General features: G+C 43.8%; 2 protein-coding genes across 2 annotated transcripts; one reads left to right on the top strand and one right to left on the bottom strand.

Annotated features, from left to right (window-relative positions):
* The first annotated feature begins 12,980 nt into the window (after positions 1 to 12,980).
* On the top strand, positions 12,981 to 15,387 carry adob (2-aminoethanethiol (cysteamine) dioxygenase b). Its single transcript, XM_044137018.1, has 2 exons — positions 12,981 to 13,220; positions 13,307 to 15,387. Exon 2 carries the CDS (start codon positions 13,451 to 13,453, stop codon positions 14,210 to 14,212), a length of 762 nt encoding a protein of 253 aa, XP_043992953.1. The 5' UTR covers positions 12,981 to 13,220; positions 13,307 to 13,450; the 3' UTR covers positions 14,213 to 15,387.
* Positions 15,388 to 17,145: 1,758 nt separating this feature from the next.
* Positions 17,146 to 19,917, bottom strand: egr2a (early growth response 2a). Its single transcript, XM_044137007.1, has 2 exons — positions 19,650 to 19,917; positions 17,146 to 19,574 (listed from the first exon to the last, which is right to left on the bottom strand). Exons 1-2 carry the CDS (start codon positions 19,765 to 19,767, stop codon positions 18,571 to 18,573), a joined length of 1,122 nt encoding a protein of 373 aa, XP_043992942.1. The 5' UTR covers positions 19,768 to 19,917; the 3' UTR covers positions 17,146 to 18,570.
* Between the last annotated feature and the right edge of the window lie 2,290 nt (positions 19,918 to 22,207).

The raw sequence follows: 22,207 nt of genomic DNA, 5'->3' as shown, positions 1-22,207 counted from the left end.
CCTCAATATTGAGCTGGACAGTAAAACAAACCCTCGTTCATGATGACTTCATGATGTTTGACCCAATTCAGACCCGATCCAATCAACTAGTAGATGGATCCAGTTCCAAACTCAGTAAAACCCTTGGCTCTAAAAACCTCCAGACAAGAAAACCTCCATCGCTGCACCTTTATACTGACTGAAAAGAAAACCAGGTCGAGTCAGCAGACTAACTCCAAACAGACCAGGATGATGGTGGCCAAAAGTTTAGACAGTCACACATTAAACTGGAACCACGTAGAACGAGCTAGTGGCTCAATCCGGGTCCAGGTTGGTCCAGGAGCAGCTTTGGTTCTGTTGGAGAACTTTGACAGTTTAAGGATTCAGAGATCAGAATGACCTGCAGAACACCATGATGATGATGATGATGGTGATGAAGATGGTGATGATGATGATGAAGATGGTGATGATGAAGATGATGATGATGGTGATGAAGATGATGATGGAGATGATGATGATGAAGATGGTGATGATGAAGATGATGGTGATGGTGATGAAGATGATGATGATGAAGATGGTGATGATGAAGATGGTGATGATGATGATGGTGATGGTGCTGATGAAGATGATGATGATGATGATGAAGATGGTGTTGATGAAGATGGTGATGATGATGAGGAAGATGATGATGATGAAGATGGTGATGATGATGATGATGATGATGGTGATGATGATGATGATGATGAAGATGGTGATGATGAAGATGGTGATGATGATGATGATGATGATGATGAAGATGGTGATGATGATGATGATGAAGATGGTGGTGATGATGATGAAGATGGTGATGATGATGATGGAGATGGTGGTGATGATGATGAAGATGGTGATGATGATGATGAAGATGGTGATGATGATGATGATGATGATGGAGATGGTGGTGATGATGATGGTGATGATGATGATGATGATGGTGATGATGATGAAGATGATGGTGATGAGGATGATGGTGATGGTGAGGATGATGATGAAGATGATGATGATGATGAAGATGGTGGTGATGATGATGAAGATGGTGATGATGATGAAGATGGTGGTGATGATGATGAAGATGGTGATGATGATGATGATGATGATGATGATGATGATGATGAAGATGGTGATGATGATGATGATGAAGATGGTGGTGATGATGATGAAGATGAAGATGGTGATGATGATGATGATGATGAAGATGGTGGTGATGATGATGAAGGTGGTGGTGATGATGAAGATGATGATGATGAAGATGGTGGTGATGATCATGAAGATGATGATGATGAAGATGGTGGTGATGATGATGAAGATGATGAAGATGGTGATGATGATGAAGATGGTGGTGATGATGATGAAGATGAAGATGGTGATGATGATGATGATGATGATGATGATGATGATGATGATGATGAAGATGGTGGTGATGATGATGATGATGATGATGATGATGATGATGAAGATGATGATGGTGATGATGATGGTGGTGATGATGATGAAGATGATGATGATGAAGATGGTGATGATGATGATGATGATGATGATGAAGATGGTGATGATGATGATGATGATGATGATGAAGATGATGATGATGATGAAGATGGTGGTGATGATGATGATGATGATGATGGTGATGATGATGAAGATGATGATGGTGATGATGATGATGGTTTGTTTGCTGCTTCATCCTGTGACTAACTTTCCCTCATCTCCGAGGAAACCAAGCAGCTGTTTGTTGCCGGTTTTCCTCGGATCAAACCAGGATTCTTTGTCCCGGTTCTGGGTCTCCATCAGATCCGTTTCCTTCCTCAAACTTCTCCTGTTGCTGGGATCAGATTGGGCAACAATCCAGGTCCAACTGGATTAACTCTCATGACCCATAAAGTTCTTTACGTTATTGTTCTGGAACATATCGAGTTGTTGAACCGAGGTTCTGGTTCCGTTCTGGTGTCAGACCCAGTGATGTTACTCTGTGGTTGATGTTGGTCAGCTGTGGGTTGGACCTGAATGGTCAACACAGAAACCGATGATCCAACTTCAGGTTCACCGACTGGATCAGAACCTGAAGGTCCTACAGCTTTAACCTCTAGAACCAGACGGACCCACCAATGGGTCAGTCGGGTTCTGGAGGTTAATGGACCTGAGGCTGTTTGCTGCCGAGTCAGAGACTCGTTACGCCGTCAGAGACTCGTTACCTCGTGTTTGACTCGGGGCCGAGTTCCTGGAGGAGTGTGTGTGAAGGTTACAATAACACAAAGAGTGTGTGTATTTGTACAGCATGACATCACTAAAACAAGTTGACATGTTACACAGCAGTGGAGGCTGTAAACCCTGCAGCAACACACACACACACACACACGCACACACACACACACACACACACACACACACACACAGCCTCTCAGCTCCACTTCCTCCATGTACACCTGACAAGACCTCTGGGACCCCCTAAACATCCAAACAGCCGCGGCCGTCCAGCGACTAACATCGTCCTCTGACATTGCAGCGTGTGTGTTTATGTATGTGTGCGTGTGTGTGTGTGTGTATGTGTGTGTGCGTGTGTGTGTGCGTGTGGGTGGGTGTGTGTGTGTGTGTGGTAGAGAACACTGCGACCTAAAAACCCAGCTCAGTGAGAGCGACCACACACTGAACAGAAGGCTCATCCAAGTGTAAACTCACACACACATGAAGTAAGACCAAGGCTCATGAAGCATGTAGACACACACACACGATCACACACACACACACACACACACACACACACACACACACACACACACACACACACACACACACACAGGAGGCAGATGAATTAATGCAGATTGGTGAACTTGAATGGTAGAAATGAGGACAAATTCCTCAGATTGTTTGTTTGATCATTTCTGCAGATCGTTTGATATCAGCTGAGCTGTTTCCATGGCAACCAAATGTACAAAACCTGGGAAATTAGAGAGAAATAAGTGAAAGTGTGAAAGATAAAAGAAAGAAAAGAATCTTTTCAACTGTAATAAGATGTTTACTACAAACATCTTATTACATGTTTGTAACAAGATGCAGTATTATTACATCTTTTCCAATGTTTTTGGACGTTCTGCTTCCTGTCTGTTTTTGGACATTCTGCTTCCTGTTTGTTTTTGGACATTCTGCTTCCTGTTTGTTTTTGGACATTCTGCTTCCTGTCCAAAAACAAACAGGAAGCAGAATCAGATGTTCAAACACACACACCTCCAAATTGTGCAATTGTGCTGGTTGCTCAAAGAGGCTTTATGACTGTCCGGTCAATGATAAGAAAACAAAATAACTTGAAACACTAAAAATAATCCCTGAAAACCTTTTTGAAATGATCTACATCTGGAGCTTCCAAACGTTTCACCATCATCCAAAACTCTGGGGCCATTTTTCCTTTTTTCAATCCATAATTCTAATTTTATTATAAATTATTTTATAATATTTATTATAATTCATGCAGAATGTTATTTTAATGGCACAAAGTTAAAAAGGAAAAACTATATTGTAGATGTGTCCCTGACGTTTCTTATTTTATTTTCTGTTTTATTTCTTCTTTTCCCAGAAACAAAAACTTCCTTTACATCATCAACAGGTTGATGGATTAACTGCACCAAAGTTTGTTTTAGAAAGATTTTAGCCAAACTTACTATGATCTTTAGATAAATATGGCTAATAAAAGAAAAATACTTTGTGTCATCAAACATTTTCCTTTTAAGAATATTAATGTTTTCTTCCATTAGCCAGAGGGAACATCTGGGTCAAAGGTCACTCAAGGTTATTTGTCCACAAATGGCCCATTTAGATCTAAACACTGTTTAAAAAGATCAATAAAAATCCAGTGCGACAAAAGTCCTGATTTTGTTACAAAGATGAGAATCAGGAGTTTAAAGATGGAAGAAATGAATGTTTCCAATCATCCTGATTGGTAATCAAAAGAACAGAAACTGTCACAGCATCAAGAGAGTTTAGTTCAAAGAACTCAACAGTTTTACTGCTAAAACCTGTTCAAGTTTTTAAACAGAAACTTGACAGGCGCAGTGCGGGATGTTGACCAGCAGGGGGCGGAATTGCACAATAACTCAGAGGAAATGAAGTGAAGCCGAGAGAAAAACATCCATTAAAAGTTAATGTGCAGTTTGATAAAAACATGCATCCAGTGTTTAACATGTTGACGGTTTTTAAAGCTCAGACAGAATAATTGTTATTTAAAAGTTTATTTCCTTACAGTTTCACTCACATGATGCCACTATCATTATAAACAATGTGATGGAATCCTAAAGCTGTAGAAAACATGTTTTTATTCATGTTTGTGTGTGAGAACATTTTTCTTCCAGCGCTTGTTTCTCATGAGACTCGTGGAGAACATCGAAGAACCTCACAGGAAACCGAAGATCCAGTTTGGGTTTTTCTGCTCTGATTCATCCGTTTGTTCTGGTCATTCTCCGGATGCTTCAGGACATCTGGGACCTCAAGCAATCAGTTTCATGTGTTTTGTTGACTTGGAGGAGGTTTACGACCTTTGCCCTCTGGGTCTCCTTTGGGGATGCTGCAGATATGGGATCTGGACTCTGGAGTGAGTCGGGTCCTAACCCTGACTCTCTAAGTGGACAGAGCTTTAGAGCTTCGCAGCAGGTTAGAGGTGTTGTAGAGATGTGATCAGGATCCAGAACCACAGAGAGGCTTCATTAAGTTCTGCTGATTCTGTCCCTCTGGATCCAGGAACATCTTTACCCGTCATTTGGACTCAACAGGATCCTTTGGCTGCTGCTTGATGTCTCATCTTCTGGTTCCTGTTCTAGACACAGCAGCTCCTTTCAGTTCAGCTCATTTCCATCCCCATCACTGGGTCACATAAACTCCTGACATCACGGTTGGTACCTCCCTGCTAATCACTGAAAAACCCACAATGGTGATTAAAATAACTTGAAGTTGATTAAAGGAATAACTGAAAATTAACCAGTGAAAATCAGATGTTGCTTTTGAATAACAACAATATTTTCAGAAATAAACAAATGAAACAAACCTGGATTGAAAAGACTGAATAATAATTTGACCATAGAGACGTTTTAAACTGGTTTGTCCTCTAATTAGATTCGATGCGTCTTCAGGCCTGGAGTCAGTCAGTCGGCCTATTTAAAGGGTGATCGCTGTGCGGTTTGGTGAAATGCTGTTCAACACACTGAACACGGAGGACAGAGAGAAGACAGGAAGTGATAGACCAGCATGTTGAAGGTTGAGACCGTCCTGATGCTCCTCTGACTACAGTTGGACAAATTATTCTGGAGTTGAAGGTTTGTGAGGCTGGGTTAGGATTAGGGTTCCTCATGTTTCAGGAGACTTCCTGCTTCCAGAACTGAGTCAGTCGGTGATTAACAGGCTTCTGCAGCATTTGGAGGCCTGGAACAGACAGATCTAAAACATGCAAGGCAGAGCAGCTGGAGGACTGCAGCCAAGCTCTGTGGCCGCAGGAAAAACCTTGATGACCAACTGAAGAGACGGAAAATAGAAATGATGCCCAAAGAACCCAGAAGAACCTCCAACTGCAAAGTCGAGGTCCATCAGTGTCAGATCGAATTATTCCTCATCCGTTGAGTCAAAGTGGAGCATAAAAATGTCCGACTGTAATTTGTTGCATTGACAATCCACAAAACTTCTAGGAGAAAATCAGTTGGACAGAAGAAATGCTGCGAGTGTTGGGTGATCATCTCAGTATTGATTAATCTTCAGTACCTGCAGAAAGATGCTGCATATTTTCTCTAAGCCTGTTGTTGGAAGTGTCGTCTCTTCTGCAGCATCAGAACCAGAGGCCCAAAAAGGCTCATCAACCTGAAAACACGGCTGGTTCTGGTCTGAGGCTGCTGGTTTGAAACTGAAGAAACAAATTCTGTAGTTGTAGTAATCTGTTAGTAAAATGTGCTTTAAAATCCATTTTAAGATCATTTTTCCACATAGTTCTGGTTCCTCTTTAGTTCTGGAAACAAAATGAAGAACATTTTCTGGAGAAGAACCAAAGTCACATTAAATACAGAAAGTCTGTCTGACTCTGAAAGTTACTGTTTTATTTTAGTCTGTTTCAGGAAATGAGTGTCAAAACTGTAAATACAGCAGATTTGATGTTTCCTAAGTGCCAAAGAAATGTGTTCATGTAATATTGGCAGAATGTGCTTAACATCCATTTTAAAATAGTTTAATGTTTTGATACAGTTCTGACTTCTTTCAGGTTTGGATGCTGTTTTTGGACAAAAGCCAAAATAAAGAACATTTTTCTAGAAAAGAACCAGGATGACTGTAGATATAATAGAAAGTCTTTTTCCCTCTGACTCTTTTATTTTATTTTATTTTATAACATGTTACCATAGAGTTGTTGGTGTAATATTCCTTTTCTTTCTTGACCTGATTCATTTCTGTCTGGTGGAGGAAGAGGAGGCCTCGACAGATTGTTAAATGACTTGTTATGTTATGGTTCATAACTGCCTCTGAGTGTGTCAATAAATAAAGCAGGCGTGTGTTGGTCTCCACACAGAGAGTAAACACGATAACGCAACACATTGACGTCACCGCGGCCGCTCGCACGGCACCGCTCTCTGTTCGCGCTCCGGCCGTGAAGTCACCTCGCTGACGTCGCCATCTTTGCTGGGAGAAAATGTGTTTTTGTGAAACGGACGTATCAGCGCGAGCATCTGCAGATCGTAACCCCGTCACAGCCCACGTGGGCCGCGGATGAACACGTCTCTGCTGGCTCAGAGTGGCTGAGAAAATCAGATGGAAATGCGGCCCGCAGGCTGCTTTGTGGAGTTCAGCTTAAACAGACTATAAATTAGCTGCTGCAGGATCGTAGGAAGCACTTCATGTCTCGGAAATAAAGAACAAGGCGGGGTTGTGTGTGATGTCAGTGTCTGCATGTGAACGTTCCCTACGGGATTGTTTGGCCTCTGGATTCAGTTTCCTGTCTTTACCCTGAGGACAGAAGTCTGTCACTAAACACATTTGGATCCCCTCACGTTGAAGTGTCAGGGATAACGGCGCCCCTTTGTTGCCTCTAAGGATTCGGCATGTTCACGATGATCTATTCAGACATCCTGATTGGGTCAGGAAGAATTGGTTTTAATGCTGGTTTTATTTAAAAAGCTGGTTTTTCTTTCTACCTGCTGGACTAACTGATTATTGACCATCGAGGTCTTTTCATTTGCTATATTTGACGTTGAAGACTTTGAAGTTGTTCTGGCTTGTTGGAGAAACAAACCAGAACCCTCTAGATTTCCCACCTGAGGGTCCGATTGACTCGGTTCTATTGGGGACAAAGTTGTTTCATCTGCTCCACCTCCAGCTGCTGTGGTTCTGAGTCAAACCAACCTGTTCCCCTCCTGGCCTGTGGGGGCGCTGCACCAAGAACCACTGAAGGAAACCACACAAAACCTCTGAGCGCAACTTCCTTCTTCACAAAACTTAAACAGAGACTTAGACATCAGATTCTAGCAGTTGGAGGATTTCTCTTTTCTCATTGGTAAAAGATCAAGGGACGTTTCTCCCACTAGCGTCAGACTAGTGCGTTCGTTTTGGTTGAATTTACCCAGAATGCCCTGTGCTGTAGTCTGCTACCTGCTTTTGGAGCGGTCTCTGGTCCGCTTGGTGCTCATATCTGCACTTGAACCACACCAGAGTTCACCTCAAGTGAACCCAGAAGGTTTATTACGCATTCACACCTCCCCAAACAAACCGGACTTTCTAGGCAAATGGACTGGAGTTGGATTAGAAACTGTTTTACGGTCCTGCAGACATGTGACCTGTCCTTGTTGCTGCTGTGTATGATGAGTTTGAGTAATCTGGGGTCAGGTTAGAGGTTTACTGTTCACATGAACAACATTTTAACTCTGGAAGTCATTTAAACGTCGGGCAGAAACGCTTCAAAGTTTTCCAGCTTTAGAAAACATTTCCTGCATTTGAGAGTTTAGACAGAGAGTGATGTCAGCTGCCTGCTAGCCAATGCTAACGCAAACGTCTTGATGACTTCAGCATCTTCATTAATAATCAGTCTGCTGGGTAGATTATACTGATGATCAGCTGGAGGAGCTTCACTGATCTTTGTAGTTTGTAGTACTTTCATTCGGTGAATATTCTGTTATTTTTATTATAATTGAGTGTTTTAGTGTTTTAGATGTTTGTGTCGCTGCCAGAAGACCAAATATTTTCTACCAAAGGTTCAGTATCAGTTAACTCAGTTTAAGTCAACATTCATCATAATTCATCCACCAGAAGGAAAAGTTTTATATTTTTACTCGGGTTTGTTTGTGTCTTCTGGACCAGAACCGATTCAGAACCACTTTACAAGAGCTGAGCTGCTGCTGCTTCCTGGTTCCAAACAGGTTTTACCTCCCAGTGTGAAACTGATCCAGAAATAATAATGAATAATGCTGTTATTGATCTGTGTGTGGATCAATACGTTGATGTTTGGGGAATTATGAGTTTTTTAAATTGCTTCGTTCATTTCAGGATTTATTTATTTGATCTTTTTTGCTGGAAAAAACCTTTAAACAAAAAAAGTGTCTGATTTTTTTCCAATCTACACAGAAATGAATGACAACATGTTTGAATGAGTTGAAACCAAATCCTGGAATAATAAACTAACAATTTTTAATCCTTTTGTTTCCTCCTGTTGTTGGGATTTTAACTCACCTTTGACCTCGACTGAAAATACCTTTAATAGAAACTGTACAAAACTCACCTGATTTCCTCCTGAATTAACAGTGAAATCAGAGTTGAACTAAAATAGACACTAAATGTTCAACTGGTTTTCTTTGTGTAAATGTTCCTGCTGAATTTTAAAATTCATCCACAGTCTGTTGTCGACAGAAACAAGGTAAACTGTTTACAGCCGTGTTCTAAATATACAAGGCGGTTTGTGTTGATGGCCTGCTGCTCTGCAGTAAGTCATCCTGTTTATTTGGTTTGGACGATGAGCCACGCAGGGCTTCCACCGCTTGGCTCCACATCAGGCCCACAATCACTGCGTCTATTTTCAGCCTCCCTCCACTTCCTGCTCAGAAAAAACCCAACATGCTGCTGGAGGAGAGGAGAGGCGTGACGTCACGCGAGCTGTGCGGTGTTTTCGTGTCACATTGTGTGGAGGTGGGTGTCAGATGTTTATCAGACGGAGGCTCAGGAGCTGCGTGGGAGACGGTGACAGCTCCACAGCCGAGACGTCGGTGTCCTGCTGACGCTGGCGGGGAACACGTTTTATTTTTACTGGAGCTGTTGGAGAGGACGGCTGATTCAAGGAAGCTTCAAAAACTCGACGCTCTCCACATTTCTAATCGATGTTTTACCAGAACATGGATTCTGGTATCATAACCCTGAGATAATGTCACAGAACGACTTTATCTTACTGCAAAACACAAATAAAATCCTTAAAATGACTCCAAAACAATTATAGCAACACAAAACTACCTAAAATGAGGAGAAAACATCCATCTATTATCTTTGACTATATTTTAAAAACGTTCCCTGTTTTTCTCAGCTTCAAACTTTATTCTTGGACTTGGAAGTTTTCATTTTAATCCCAAAACAAACGATACAAAAACTAATTATGAAAACATGTCCTTCAATTTAACCTGTATTTTTATTCTTGAGCTTCTATTTAAAAAATAAACCAAAAATATTCAAATGTTCATTTAAAATCTTTCAGTTGTAATTCAATAGAATGTTTTTTAAAAAGTAAAAAAGTCACAACTGGCGGTGAGGAAGACGCTGAGGACGCAGGTTGGGATGAAGAAGTGATGATTTAATGATGAAAATACTAAACACTCAGAGCTAAACGAGACAGGAACGAGAACTAAAGAGATGAGACAAGAACCCGACCAGGAACCAGAACCAGGAACCAGGAACCAGAACCAGGAACCAGAACCAGGAACCAGGAACCAGAACCAGGAACCAGAACCAGGAACCAGAACCAGAACCAGGAACCAGGAACCAGAACCAGGAACCAGAACCAGGAACCAGAACCAGGTGACATTAACATCAGGGAACGAGACAGAAACCCAAAATGAACTCAAGTCACTTCCTGAGGCGAATGTAAAGAAATCTTATCAAAACTAAACCACAGTGACGTTAGATTATTTTAATAGTCACGTTTTTACCATGATATTCATTCATTTATAAATATTTAGTTAAGCTAAATGTTTGGTGAGAAACTAAATATCTAGTTTGTAAACTAAATATTGAGCTTCTTTCGATCAGAAGGGTTTGAGGTCATTCGGCTCCTCAAGCTGCTGATGCACCGACTGCAGTTTTCTGACCCTCAGTGACCTTTAAAAAGCCTGACCTACTGATATTGATTTTGGTCGACATTGATTTTTTTGTTGAGGATAAATATAGCGACAAGTCGGCAGCAGAGTGAAAGGAAACGGTGGCTCGTTTTCAGAACTTTGTGGAGGTTGGTAAGATCGATTGATCAGATTGATTTATCATTTAATCAGCTGATCTCCGATCTCAAGCCATTGGCTGAATAATGTATCCATAAACTGTTTATTTTTTAGAGAAGTGAGCCGTAAAACCACTGATGGGAATCTGACGTCACGGTTGAGGTGAAAAGCCCAGCTTGTGGTTTATACATCCGGTTCTGGAGTGAAGCGGGTCGCGGATCCTCTCCTTCTGTCTGCTTTGATCTTCCAACCAAAACAAATAAATCTGTGAGCAGATTCCACCAAATAAAGGCTTTCATCAGTCAGACACCTGCTGTTCAAATGATCGTTAACCAAAACGTCACAATCCGAGGTCTGACGGATCAGGAGGATTTCACTGGAGTTGTAAAATAAATATAGGGTTGTGTTTTTCTCTGTAATGTGGTTTTAAGTGCCAGTTTTTGTAACGCAACAAGTGGACTGATCCCTAATTTTTATCTGGAACAAAACTCTCCAAATATTATTTTTTAATAGAAATGACCCTTGTTGTCCCATATAGAGTGCACACAAAGATAAAATACATTAAATACATAAAAACAGAATAAAGAATAGCTTATTATACTGTAAACACTTTTCAACTTACTGTGTAAGTTTTAAAAATAGCCTCTCTGATCCAAAGGAATGTATAAATGGATAAGTTACTCTAAACAGAAACTACAGTGTTGTCGTGTATTTGTGCTATAAAACAGACTATTTACAGTAAGTGACGTGGATTTTGTTGGAAGCAGTGACAGTTAGAGTCTCACAGCTGGGAGGAAGGATCTATGGTAACGCTAATTTGATGCAGCGGTTTGAATCTGGGAAAATTTGCCTATCTGCTGATTTTATTTCTCACAGAGCATATCTAAAATATTCCAAATAAAATGCAGCTTTGGAAGCTGCATTTCTCTGCTTTATTGGCAGATGTTTGCAAAGCAGCCAATCCAGGAGCGCCATTCATTTTCCTTAGTGCTGATTGGCTGAGCTACTACTACCAGTTACTGAGATAAATAAAATGTTAGCTTCTAGGATAGAAGCTAACATTTACCTACTGTATGTATTATTCTATATTAAGGTATATTTGGAGTTAAATCTATTACAATAGGTAGTTATAAGCATTTAGAAATGTTAAGCATTTGGGATTTTATCTTTTTAAAAATGGCTGTGAATACCAGGGGTCAGTTCTGCTGGGTGGGTTTATGAAAACATGTTTAACACTCGTTAGTTTTGCTGTTGTGCTGCTATTGAAGACTACAAAAACAGACAAACTTTCAAATCGATTGAAATACTGATTAGTAGAGGAAAACATTTTATCTTCCCCTGGTTTGTTTTGAAGTCACCTGTTACAGAGAGCAAGAGGGTCAATGAACATTCCCTTCAGTCTGACGGGGATTTTTCAATATGGTGAAAAAACTTGATGTATTTGCTGAACAGTTTTTTAACTAATGATCTTGGAATCTGTCATTGTTTATAAGTGTTGGGAAAGGATCTCAAATACTTTCCCAACCTGTTTGACCAACCTGTGCTGTCCTGAGGTCAGTCATGGTCATCAGTGTGAAGCTAAAAGGACTTATTGTCAATGGAATGGAAGCTATCTGGCTAAAAATGCTAAAGGAATTAAACATGTTTGTAAAAGTTAAGGTGATAATGTCTTTAGCACTTTTTCTTGGGCATTTTCATTCACCATCTGCCAAATATTTCCACAAACAATGACACTACTAGTAAGGAATATTTTTTTAAGGTTATAAAATGCAAGTTGCTGTTTCTAATAATTGAAAAATGGAACAAATTTCCTTTAGTTGGTTCTATAACAAATTATTTTATTTTGAAGAGTGGTGTTGCAGCTCTAAATAAATTTGGTTTAGCTGGACTGAAAGGTTGCAAAGGTCGCTGACCCCCAGATCTAGGACCTTCAGTAACATTTCTTTACTGATTTACACAAATGTGCACTGTGTGGAGTTTTCAAGCCTTGTTGGTCAGAGAAAAAAAAAATTCTACCATTTGGATCCAACTCTTGTTTTTAAAAATCCTTGCAGTTATGTGTTGTATAATCATCTCTCCCTGGAGAATCTTATTTTTATGTTTTCTGTGATACATAAAAAGGCTCCTGAAATTAGACACCAGATGAAACCAGTTTAAAATGGGATCTTCCGGGTCTCTGTTAGTAGCAGCCCGACACACAGTCGCCTTTTGTTTCAATTTCTGATCTATAAATATCAAACGTGACACAGTTTGACAGAAAGACAACCTGTTTTTCTGCCCAACCGCTTGTATTCGGGAATAGCTAGTTATCGCTACACCGTCTGTGGCATGTTGGGAAATGTAGTGTATCCTTTCGAAAGATCAGTCTCAAACTAGCAAACATATTGACTGTAATCATTTAGTCATTTTTTAAACAAAGTACTAAAACTGTATTAAGTCTTCTCTGTCAGTATTTCAAGTTAATTTTACTTTGTGACAAGAAAGTAAAGATTTTTATTATCTAAAAAAAATAATAACTACATCTCCCATGATTCTCTGCGTTCGAGCTGTCTGGTGCGGACGTGTTTGACAGTTATTTAAAAATGGGGTTTCGAAGTGAAACGAAGTGATCGTTAAATTCAGATTTTCTGCCTAAAGGTCATAGATTCAGAAATTATTATGAAGTTCGTAATTTTTTCCGAAACATTTAAACATTAATGTGTTTATAAAATAACAAAGCGACTAAACGAACAGCAGGACGTGTTATACATAAAGTCGCTTTACTATAGAATCGTATGCATTGTAAGTATGATGAATATTCTGTTTAAATATTTAATGTTTAGACTAAAACTTGTTTAATTTTAATTTTGTAAAATAACTTTAAACAGTTCGGCGCAGAGCAAAGATCCTTCAGTTCGAAGCGGTTTGACGGCGGAGTGGAGCATCTTGTCATTAAACTATCTTTGAAGCTAGCAGAGGGGCTACGGCTAACCGCAGGCAGCGGACCCGGGCAGCTGCGCTCCTGATCCGGGATGATGCCAGGCGACAGCACCATGACTTCCATCGTCCAGAGAATAGCCCGACAGGCTCTGGTCACCTTCAGGAACCCACCAGGACTCGGGGAGGAGAGCGGACAGTCCTTCGTAGAGAACCACGGTAAGCTGAAGAGCCTGATGACGGAAGTCAGATCGGCTGACCTGAAGCTCGTCCCGCGGAGAGCCGAGGACAGCGCGCCGCGGCCGATCCCGTACCACCACGGAGTGCCGCCGGTCACCTACATGCATATCTGCGAGACGGACCAGTTCAGCATGGGGGTGTTCCTGCTGAAGAGCGGCGCCTCCATCCCGCTGCACGACCACCCGGGCATGCACGGCGTGCTCAAAGTCCTCTACGGGAAGGTCAGGATCAGCTGCTTCGACCGGCTGGAGCGGCACGGCGGCGGGACGCTGGCGGCACCGCCGCTGCCCCCGGCGCAGATGGGCGCTCTGCGGCGCTCCGTGCTGCGGTCCTCCGCCGAATACACGGAGGAGAGTGGGCCCTGCGTCCTCTCTCCGGACCGGGACAACCTTCACCAGATCGACGCCGTGGACGGGCCGACGGCGTTCATGGATATTCTGGCCCCGCCGTATGACCCGGACGACGGCAGGGACTGCCACTACTACCAGGTTCTGACCAATTCGGAACCGAACTCCGCGGACGGGAAAGAGAAGGAGGTCTGGCTCATGGAGATCTCCCAGCCGCCTCACTTCTGGTGCGGAGGGGAGCCGTACCCCGGCCCGGAGGTGCACCTGTGATCCGCCCGGACCGGACCGGGTTAAATGGACCTGGGCCCGGTCCCGAACCTGGCCAGACTTATTCTGGTATCACTTTAGAATAAAACTTTCCTTATAGATGGCTAATAAATAGTTTAGAGATATTAGAGATACAAAACTTTCATTCCGGTTTTTAGGATTCGATTCTAAACGACTTTCGATTAAAGCGGTCTAGAGGTTCTGTTTAAATTGTGTGCCTGACAAGTCTGATAAAAACATTTATTTAAACAAATTTCTAAGATCCCATACTAAACCAAATTCCATCAGTTTATATTTAAACATAAATATATTTATGTTCTTAAATCACCAGCATTACGTTTTTCCTTAAGTCAAAACAAAAATGTCATTTTAATAATATAATTTTACTATAAATGAAGCAGACTGAATATGATTTTTAAGCATTTTGAATCGATTCATTATTGCCATTCTCTATACAATCATTTGTTTCTGCACCTAGTTTACATTTTACCCTTCATCTATTAACACTTAATGAATCATTAGTAACTGTTTATTGTTTTATTTAGACTATATGCTAAATAAAACATTTACAAATGCTTTATTTATAAATATGAATCTATGAAATATTTATTAGCCGTCTGTAAAGAGGAGCCTCATTGTAAAGTGGTTCCATTGTTCTGACCCAAATGAAACGTCTTTCTGACTCAGAATGTGAGTTTTCCTGCAGTCATTAATCTGTTATCTGGACTTCATGACACACTTTATGTTTTTAGTAATAATTAACAACACACCCAGAAGAGACGTTTGCTGCTCTGTAACTGAACGTTTTCAGACCAGGAGAGATGAATTAAAATCACTTCTCTTTCCTGATCGCAGCAGTTTGCGCTCTTCGTTTCTTTTCGGCCTCCTCTGCTGTTTATTCCAGTGTTTGCATGAAGGACGCAGCTTTGAACCAAGAAATCTCCAGGCTGCAGCCGCCGACTCGTCTTCCTGCTCTCAGCCACAGAGAGAAAGTCCAGATTTCTCCTCTCATCTGGACTGTGTGCTTTTTATCTCTGAGGTCCTCAGGGAACCTGGATGTGATGGTTGCTGCATTAAAATCAAAACTTTGAGATTTTGCTGTGGTTCTGGGGTCGTTTTGTGGATCTGTGCAGGTTAAAACTGTCTGCATGATTCCAAAATAAAGATAATCAACATGGTTTTGTCTCAGCCTCGGTTTTAAGCTGTGTGGAATAAATAAAAACTCCAGTTTTCAGAAGTTAACTTCTCTCTAAAATGATCTGGAGAGATCGCTGCTGCCACCGTGTGGCGGAGGAGGGAACAGGAAGCAGCTAAATGAGCTGATAGCTGATAGATTTATGTTCTGTGATCAATGTTTGATGGACAGATTGAAGAGATTTGACTCCTGGTATTCTGTATTTAGGAAATAAGATCAAAACTTTGATCAGAAATCACTGAGACATTTTAAATCTGCCCAGGTAAAAATCTCTTCAGTGCTTTAATTAGTTTTTATACATTTTAGATCCTAAAAACTCAAATAAATGAAGAAAAGGTTCAACTAAGAAAATCTAACATTAACATGTAAAATGTTAGCCTCTCCTCTGGTCTTCATCAGTGCAGTGTAACACTGACCTGGTGATGAATTTTGAATAAAGTTACAAGATTTGCTCAATAGGAGTTTTTTTTTTCCCCTCAGAATTTGAACCAGGTGAAGTTAAAGCTGATTATTATTCTAAGTGCAAAATGTGGATAAGTTTAATACAGTTCTGGTTGTTGTTGTTCTGTCAGAAAATAGTGTTTTTTAGTGTTCAGTGATTTGATTAATGGCTTCAGTTCTAGTCTTGACCTAAACTGAAAACCTACACCAGGGGTCCCCAAAGTGGCCCCTGAGGGCCTCCTGCATGTTTTAGTCTCTCCCTGGTTTAACGCACCTGGATCCAGTGACGGATGATTAGAGGTCTAAGAAGAACATTGACTTGCTGAAAAAGGTTGTTGGTGCCACCAGGGAGAGAATAAAACATGCAGGGAGCAATCGGCCCTCAGGGACCCACTGTGGGCTCCACTGACCTACTGGGTGTTTCTTGGATACCACTTGGTGCCGTCTAAACCTGCAGCATATGCAGCCAAGGACTTTAGGGTGGAGGAGCCCAGGAAATGACCATGTACCCAGACTGTTGTAGGTGTTTCCCTTCTGCCACACCTGGCTTCAATAAGGGGGTGATTAACAGGCTGAATCTGGTGTTCTGGAACAGACGCATCTAAAATACACTGGGCAGTGAAATCTGAGGATGGGAACTGAGAAACGGTGACCTAAAGGTGGAAGTGCGTCAGTAGACAGTTTAGTCTGTTCCCATTAAGAAGTTGATAGAATTGATCTGCACCTCACCAGTCCTGGCCTCCCTGCAGTTGTTGCTCCAAATGGTTTGGTACAGTTCGGATGGAGTGGATGGCGTCAGTGTGAGAGTGTTGGCACTTTATAAGTGGATAGTGAAGTTCAGACACTTCCAATGCCTGTAAGCTTCCTGTAGTTTGCGTCGGTATGCTGTGATCAGCGTTCAGTAGGTAAGGAAGTGGCGGACTGCCTCCACCCTGTCGGTTTCTCTACTCACCTGGTAAGTAGACTACAGAGTATAATTAGGACTTTTACATTACCTACATGATGCCTGCAAAGCAGGTTTTTGCAGAACTGTTTGTACAACAAAAGTAGCCGTTAAAAACTCATCTGTCTCCAGATCTACACATTCAGACTTTCAGGAAGAAATGGGAAAATACACCCAGTAGGTTCTTATAGGTACACTGTAAAAGTTAGGAAGGTAACAGTCTAACTTTACCCCCAAAGAGATTTAAATGTGGCCTGCAATAAACTTTTAAATACGGTAGTATGTGCCTCATACATCACTGAAGTATTCTGCAGAGGTAAGTAGATAGAAACAGAAACGTACCCTGAAAGTAACGCATAAGTAAATATTTGTTTATATTTATCCATCATGGTACCTGAACATATTAGAAAAAGTAGCACAATGGATGTACTGTGTAAATAAATACCTTTAAGTTCCCAGTACACACCCAACCAGAAGGTACTTGACCGATTGAACCCCACATTTTTGACTGGAACCATTTGGGCATTTGCCCAGAGCAGCATCAAAACAGGGGCGCGCGCGCGCACACACACACACACACACACACACTGGATAAAGAGATGAAACATATCAGGTTCACCATGAACATTTTCCTTTTCTTCATGTTCTGCAGCAGGATCTGCCACCTGATGCTGAGATTATTCAGATTCTCCTACCCATGAAATTCTGACGATTCCCAGCATTTTACTGCTGATGTGTTTCCTGTACCTGCTGAGTAGCTACCGCAGTTCAGTACCCTGTCTGAACATGTGCTGTCAGTACTCCAGAAGTTCTCTGTTTGGTCCCTCTACAGGGGTAAACATACACTTTCAGTCCCACAAAGATCTCTGAGAAATTACTAGTCTGTATGTAAACCCACCTGCTACTCTTTACTAGTTCCCTGTAACAGGGGTGGGAACTCCAGGACCTCCAGGACCTCCAGGCCTGGAGGTCTCCTGCAACTTTTAGATGTTTCTCCACTTCAACACACCCGAGTCCAATAATGAGGTGATTATCAGGACTCTAGAGAACCTGACTGCACTGAGGAGGAGATTCAGTTATTGGACCAGAGACAGGAGTTACAGAACTCCGGCCCTCCAGGACCAGAACTGACCACCTCTGATGTAAGATGTACGAACCCTGAAGACACCATGCTGAGTGACGTACCATGTCTAGTTGTGTCTCTGGTTTTCCCCAATGCAGCCAGAACCAAATCAGTTTTGGTTCAGATTGTCTAGAAACAACAAATCACCAGAACCTCCTGAACAAAACCAACATTTATTTGCATCAACAAGAAGCTGCTTTAGTGCTCGTCACGTCTTGCATAAGAAGCTTTTCGGCCTGGACTCTGACTTCTCCTCCTACATTCATCAGGTAAAAACCTTAAATCCAGTGAAAGTTGCAGATCGTCCTTCCAGTTAACTTCCTGAGCAAACAAACTGGAACATTCAACATGTCTTCCAGAGGCTGAACCACCTGAGCTACGTGGAGGAATTGTTTCTACTGCATGAACAAGTTGGGATTTGGGCCTTTGATGACGTGTTGCTGAGTTCATGTCTAATCTGGGCTGTTTGGATCCCTGAGAGCATCAGAACACAGACAGGAAGGTCCTGGACCAGAACCGGAGACTCTTCTAGCTGCACAATCTATTCTGTCATCTAAACTAAACTTGGTGGAGGTTTCTGCTCATTTTTGCAGATTAAGTTCATAAATAACGAGATGGTTTTTGCTAATAACGACATTTTCTGTGAAATGATGTAGATTTTAGGAGGTGGAGGACCTTTTCTCCTTCTGTCGCAGGTGGATCTTCATGTGCCTCCTCCGCTCATCGCTGCGCGCAAACTTCCTCCCGCACTGCTCGCAGGAGAACGGTTTCTCCCCGGTGTGCGTGCGAATGTGCGTGGTGAGGTGGTCGCTGCGGCTGAAGTTGCGCATGCAGATGCGGCACTGGAAGGGCTTGTGGCCGGTGTGGATGCGCAGGTGTCGGCTCAGCTCGTCGGACCGGGAGAAGCGCCGGTCGCAGCTCTCCGCGGGGCACGGGTACGGCCGCTGGTGGACCGGCGTCTTGCTCGGCCGGTTCGGGTACTTCCGGGGTCTGAGGATGGGCCTGAGCGGGAGGTTCTGGTGGGTGGGGAACGCCGCGGACATCGGGCCCTCCACTGCCGCGGGTGGAGCGGCCAGCGTAAAGTTCCTGATGGTGTTGAGCGGCGTGAGCGGCGGCGGCACCCTGAGCGGGTCCAGCGGGTACGGCAGGGACTTCCGGTCCGGGAAGCCCGACTGGAGGTCCCGCTGGCAGCTCTGCTGGTAGAAGCCGCCGTACTCGGGCATGATGGAGAGCAGCGCGGGGCCGTCCGCGCCGGGTTTGGGCGCGGAGCTGTAGGGCTGCGGGGGGTGGTAGGACCCGGAGCAGGTGGGCGGCGCCAGGTAGCCCGAGGCGGACTGGTCCTGGTACATCTCCCCGCTGCAGGAGTAGGACGGGGCGGGGTGGGGGTGCGCGTACATGTGGCTGATGTCCGGCGGGCCGTGCGCCATGCCGCCTCCTCCTCCTCCAGGTGCGTAAATATCCGGCGCGGACTCGGACTCCGGGGCGGCTGCGGTGATGTCAGCGCTGACCACGTTGATGGGGTCTCCCGGTGCCCACGGCGCTCCTGCCCCCCTGGAGTCCACGGAGAACCGCCCGGTGAACGTGCGTAAAGTGGCCGCGTACTGCGCCAGATCTCCGTGGATCTGCAGCTCAGGTGTGCTCCTCCCCTGGAACAGCAGCTCACCTGGAAAACACAGGAAAGAAACGTTATGGTCAGCACCTGCAGGTCGCTCTGACGCAGCCGGGTGAGTCAGCTCACCGCCTCCATCCTCCTCTCCCACCGGCTCTTCCTTAAAAACGGTCAGCCCCCCCTCCGCCGCGTCTACCACGCCGCTCAGAGACGCAGAAACTCCCTCCAGCAGAACCTTCGCGCTCATCCCGAGAGTCTTCAGCGGGGTCTCTAACTCGGTGTCCCCGGTCCGCTGCTAGCGGTTCCCTTCATGCTGTCCGCTAACCCCGCTCCTTCCTCCGCCTCTCCGGTCGTTTTAACGGCTCCCACGCGGCTCTTGATGCTTATAAAGGGGATCTCTGGGTGTCCCTTGACGTCACTGACCAAATATGGATTTGGCCTTAAAAAAAGAGGGAACTCCAGAAATAGAAGAAGTGGAGCCGCGGTGAGGACAGAATCCGGATTATTAAAAATAAAAAGAAATTGTTAAAAAAAAAAATTTAAATTAGACTTTCAGGCTTAAGTCACGGATTTATTCCCAAAGATCATCACGCATCATTTTCACGATTTTGTTTCAGGGGAAAATGAGATGCGGGATTCGGAATTCCGGCCGCGTTTCTCCATAAAAGGTCCTCCGGTGAGGCGGCAGGAGCTCCGGCTGCTTATATGGCCGCTATCCGGCGGAGCGGGGCCAGCGGAGCCCACACAGGCCGGCAGGGAGCAGCTGGAGGCCGGCCTGAACCCCGACACATCCAACCGTCTGACCATCCAACCCGTCATACCGAAAGGTGGCCTAGTCAAAGTCTAATCTGACGGATTATGACTGTCAGAACCTCTAACAAGTTTTCATCCTGAATGTACAGATGAGTTTCTATCACGGTGATAGTTTCCGGTTTTAAACTGAACTGGTTGTTTTTATATTTTATATTAATAAATTCAGTCATGATTTGAAAACTGCAGTTTGATTTTGCTCCGTTTATCTTTGATATCAGTTAGATTTTATGTCTAGAGGTTTTGATGACATTAAAATGTGAGACTCGCTGTGGGGTTCCCCCTAGTGGCTGCTGGTGGAACTGCCCACTCCGCTGTTTTCTCCTACTGCTCTCCACCTCCTGCATCATCTGTAGTTGATGCTGCTTTAACTTGACTCTGTTTCTGAGCTCAGGTCTGATGGCTGACCACACCGGTTCTGGTTCTGTTACAATGGATCCATTCTGTTCTGGAGTCCGGTCCTGACTGAATGTTACATCCTCACCGTCTCAAAGTCCGACTGACTGGACTGAGGCCTTCTGTTTGCACCAGTCCCTCATCCTGAGCCGTCGTCATGGCGACACCAGAACAGAATGGATCCATTTAACAAGAAGGAACCAGAACTAGTGGCCAGAACCGCAGTTCCACTCAGAATCATCCTGAGGGCCACAAATGGCCCCGAGCCACACTTTAGATACCCTGATCTAAAAACCATCCCATAATATCATAACTGCATGTTTTCAGTAATACTATATGGAATAAATACTTATTATACCAAAAAAAAACCCCAAAAAAGAGAGAAACCACAAAAAAAAAAGAACTTAAGAAAAATCTTTTTGGTTTCCACAGCATGATGCTGCCACCGCCTGTTTCACTGCTAATGTTCTGCTTGTTGGTCAGGAAGTTCTGATCTCATCTGACTGGGGGACTTTTATTGTTTCCTTGTTTTATCATTAAACAGGTCAAATTTAAGGAGTCTGTCCACATCGGCACGCCGCACTGTTCAGATTTTAACTGGGGGAACTGAGACTCGGTTCGGTCTGAACTGAGACTCGGGTTCGGTCTGAACTGAGACTCGGGTTCGGTTCGGTCTGTTTGTGCTGAATCTGAGAGCAGGAGACTCTGCAGCCTTTCAACGCCCACAGATCCAAAAATGTTGCCTTGCATTGTCGCTGTGTGGCGAGCCGCCCACCCCGTGGCAGATGGGGGTTTGGTAGCAGCACACACACACACACACACACACACACACACACTCAGAGTGCAGTGAATGGAGTCAGAAAACACACCCGATCTGACGTGTAAACCCTCCCACACACTCCGGTTGCTCTGCAGAAAACAAACTGGATTTTCTCTCCTCTTCCTGTCAGATTCTGCCGCAGCTCATCTTTATTTTCCGCTCTCCGTGCGCCAGCGCGCCGCGTCTCCGTGGGGACGGCGCCCCGCGTCCACCCTTCGCCCACGCTCCTGCGGGCCGCCGGGGCTCTGGGGGGTTTGTGGTTTTGTGTGGAGCGGCTCTGGGTGTCAGCCGGGGGTCCGGCGGCCCGGCAGAGCCCGGCGCGCCGATTAATCATCTGTCATCTCGGGGTTTTTGTTAATATGGATCTTTGTCTTTCGCCGCAGCTCTCCGCCTGCTGCCCCTCTAACAGTTTTACAAACACAGAAACAGACAGAAACGCAGCGAAACGCAGGTTTTTAAGGTGGAACCTGCAGCAGCTGTCCGAGCCGCCGTGACCTTTGAGGCCTCAGCTTGACCTCATGTTTAAACCCAGAGGTTCCCAATTCTTTACCATCCAATCTGAACCTGCATGTTTCTGTTCTCACTGCCAGATTCTGAGGTTTTTGTCGGTTTTCCTCCAGTTTAAAAGACGCTGCAGGTCTGAATCTTCAGAACAGGAAAA

The sequence above is a fragment of the Gambusia affinis genome, linkage group LG13 (assembly GCF_019740435.1).
Source record: "Gambusia affinis linkage group LG13, SWU_Gaff_1.0, whole genome shotgun sequence".
NCBI lineage: Eukaryota > Metazoa > Chordata > Actinopteri > Cyprinodontiformes > Poeciliidae > Gambusia > Gambusia affinis.
This window is presented reverse-complemented; position numbering and strand designations above follow the sequence as displayed.

What these genes read in the sequence shown, in the direction of transcription:
- adob (XM_044137018.1), top strand. Translation starts at nt 13,451, where the DNA reads ATGATGCCAGGCGACAGCACCATGACTTCCATCGTCCAGAGAATAGCC.
- egr2a (XM_044137007.1), bottom strand. Translation starts at nt 19,767, where the DNA reads ATGAGCGCGAAGGTTCTGCTGGAGGGAGTTTCTGCGTCTCTGAGCGGC. An exon ending in GGGAGAGGAGGATGGAGGCG is followed by an intron (nt 19,575 to 19,649) that starts GTGAGCTGACTC and finishes TGTGTTTTCCAG; the next exon opens with GTGAGCTGCTGTTCCAGGGG.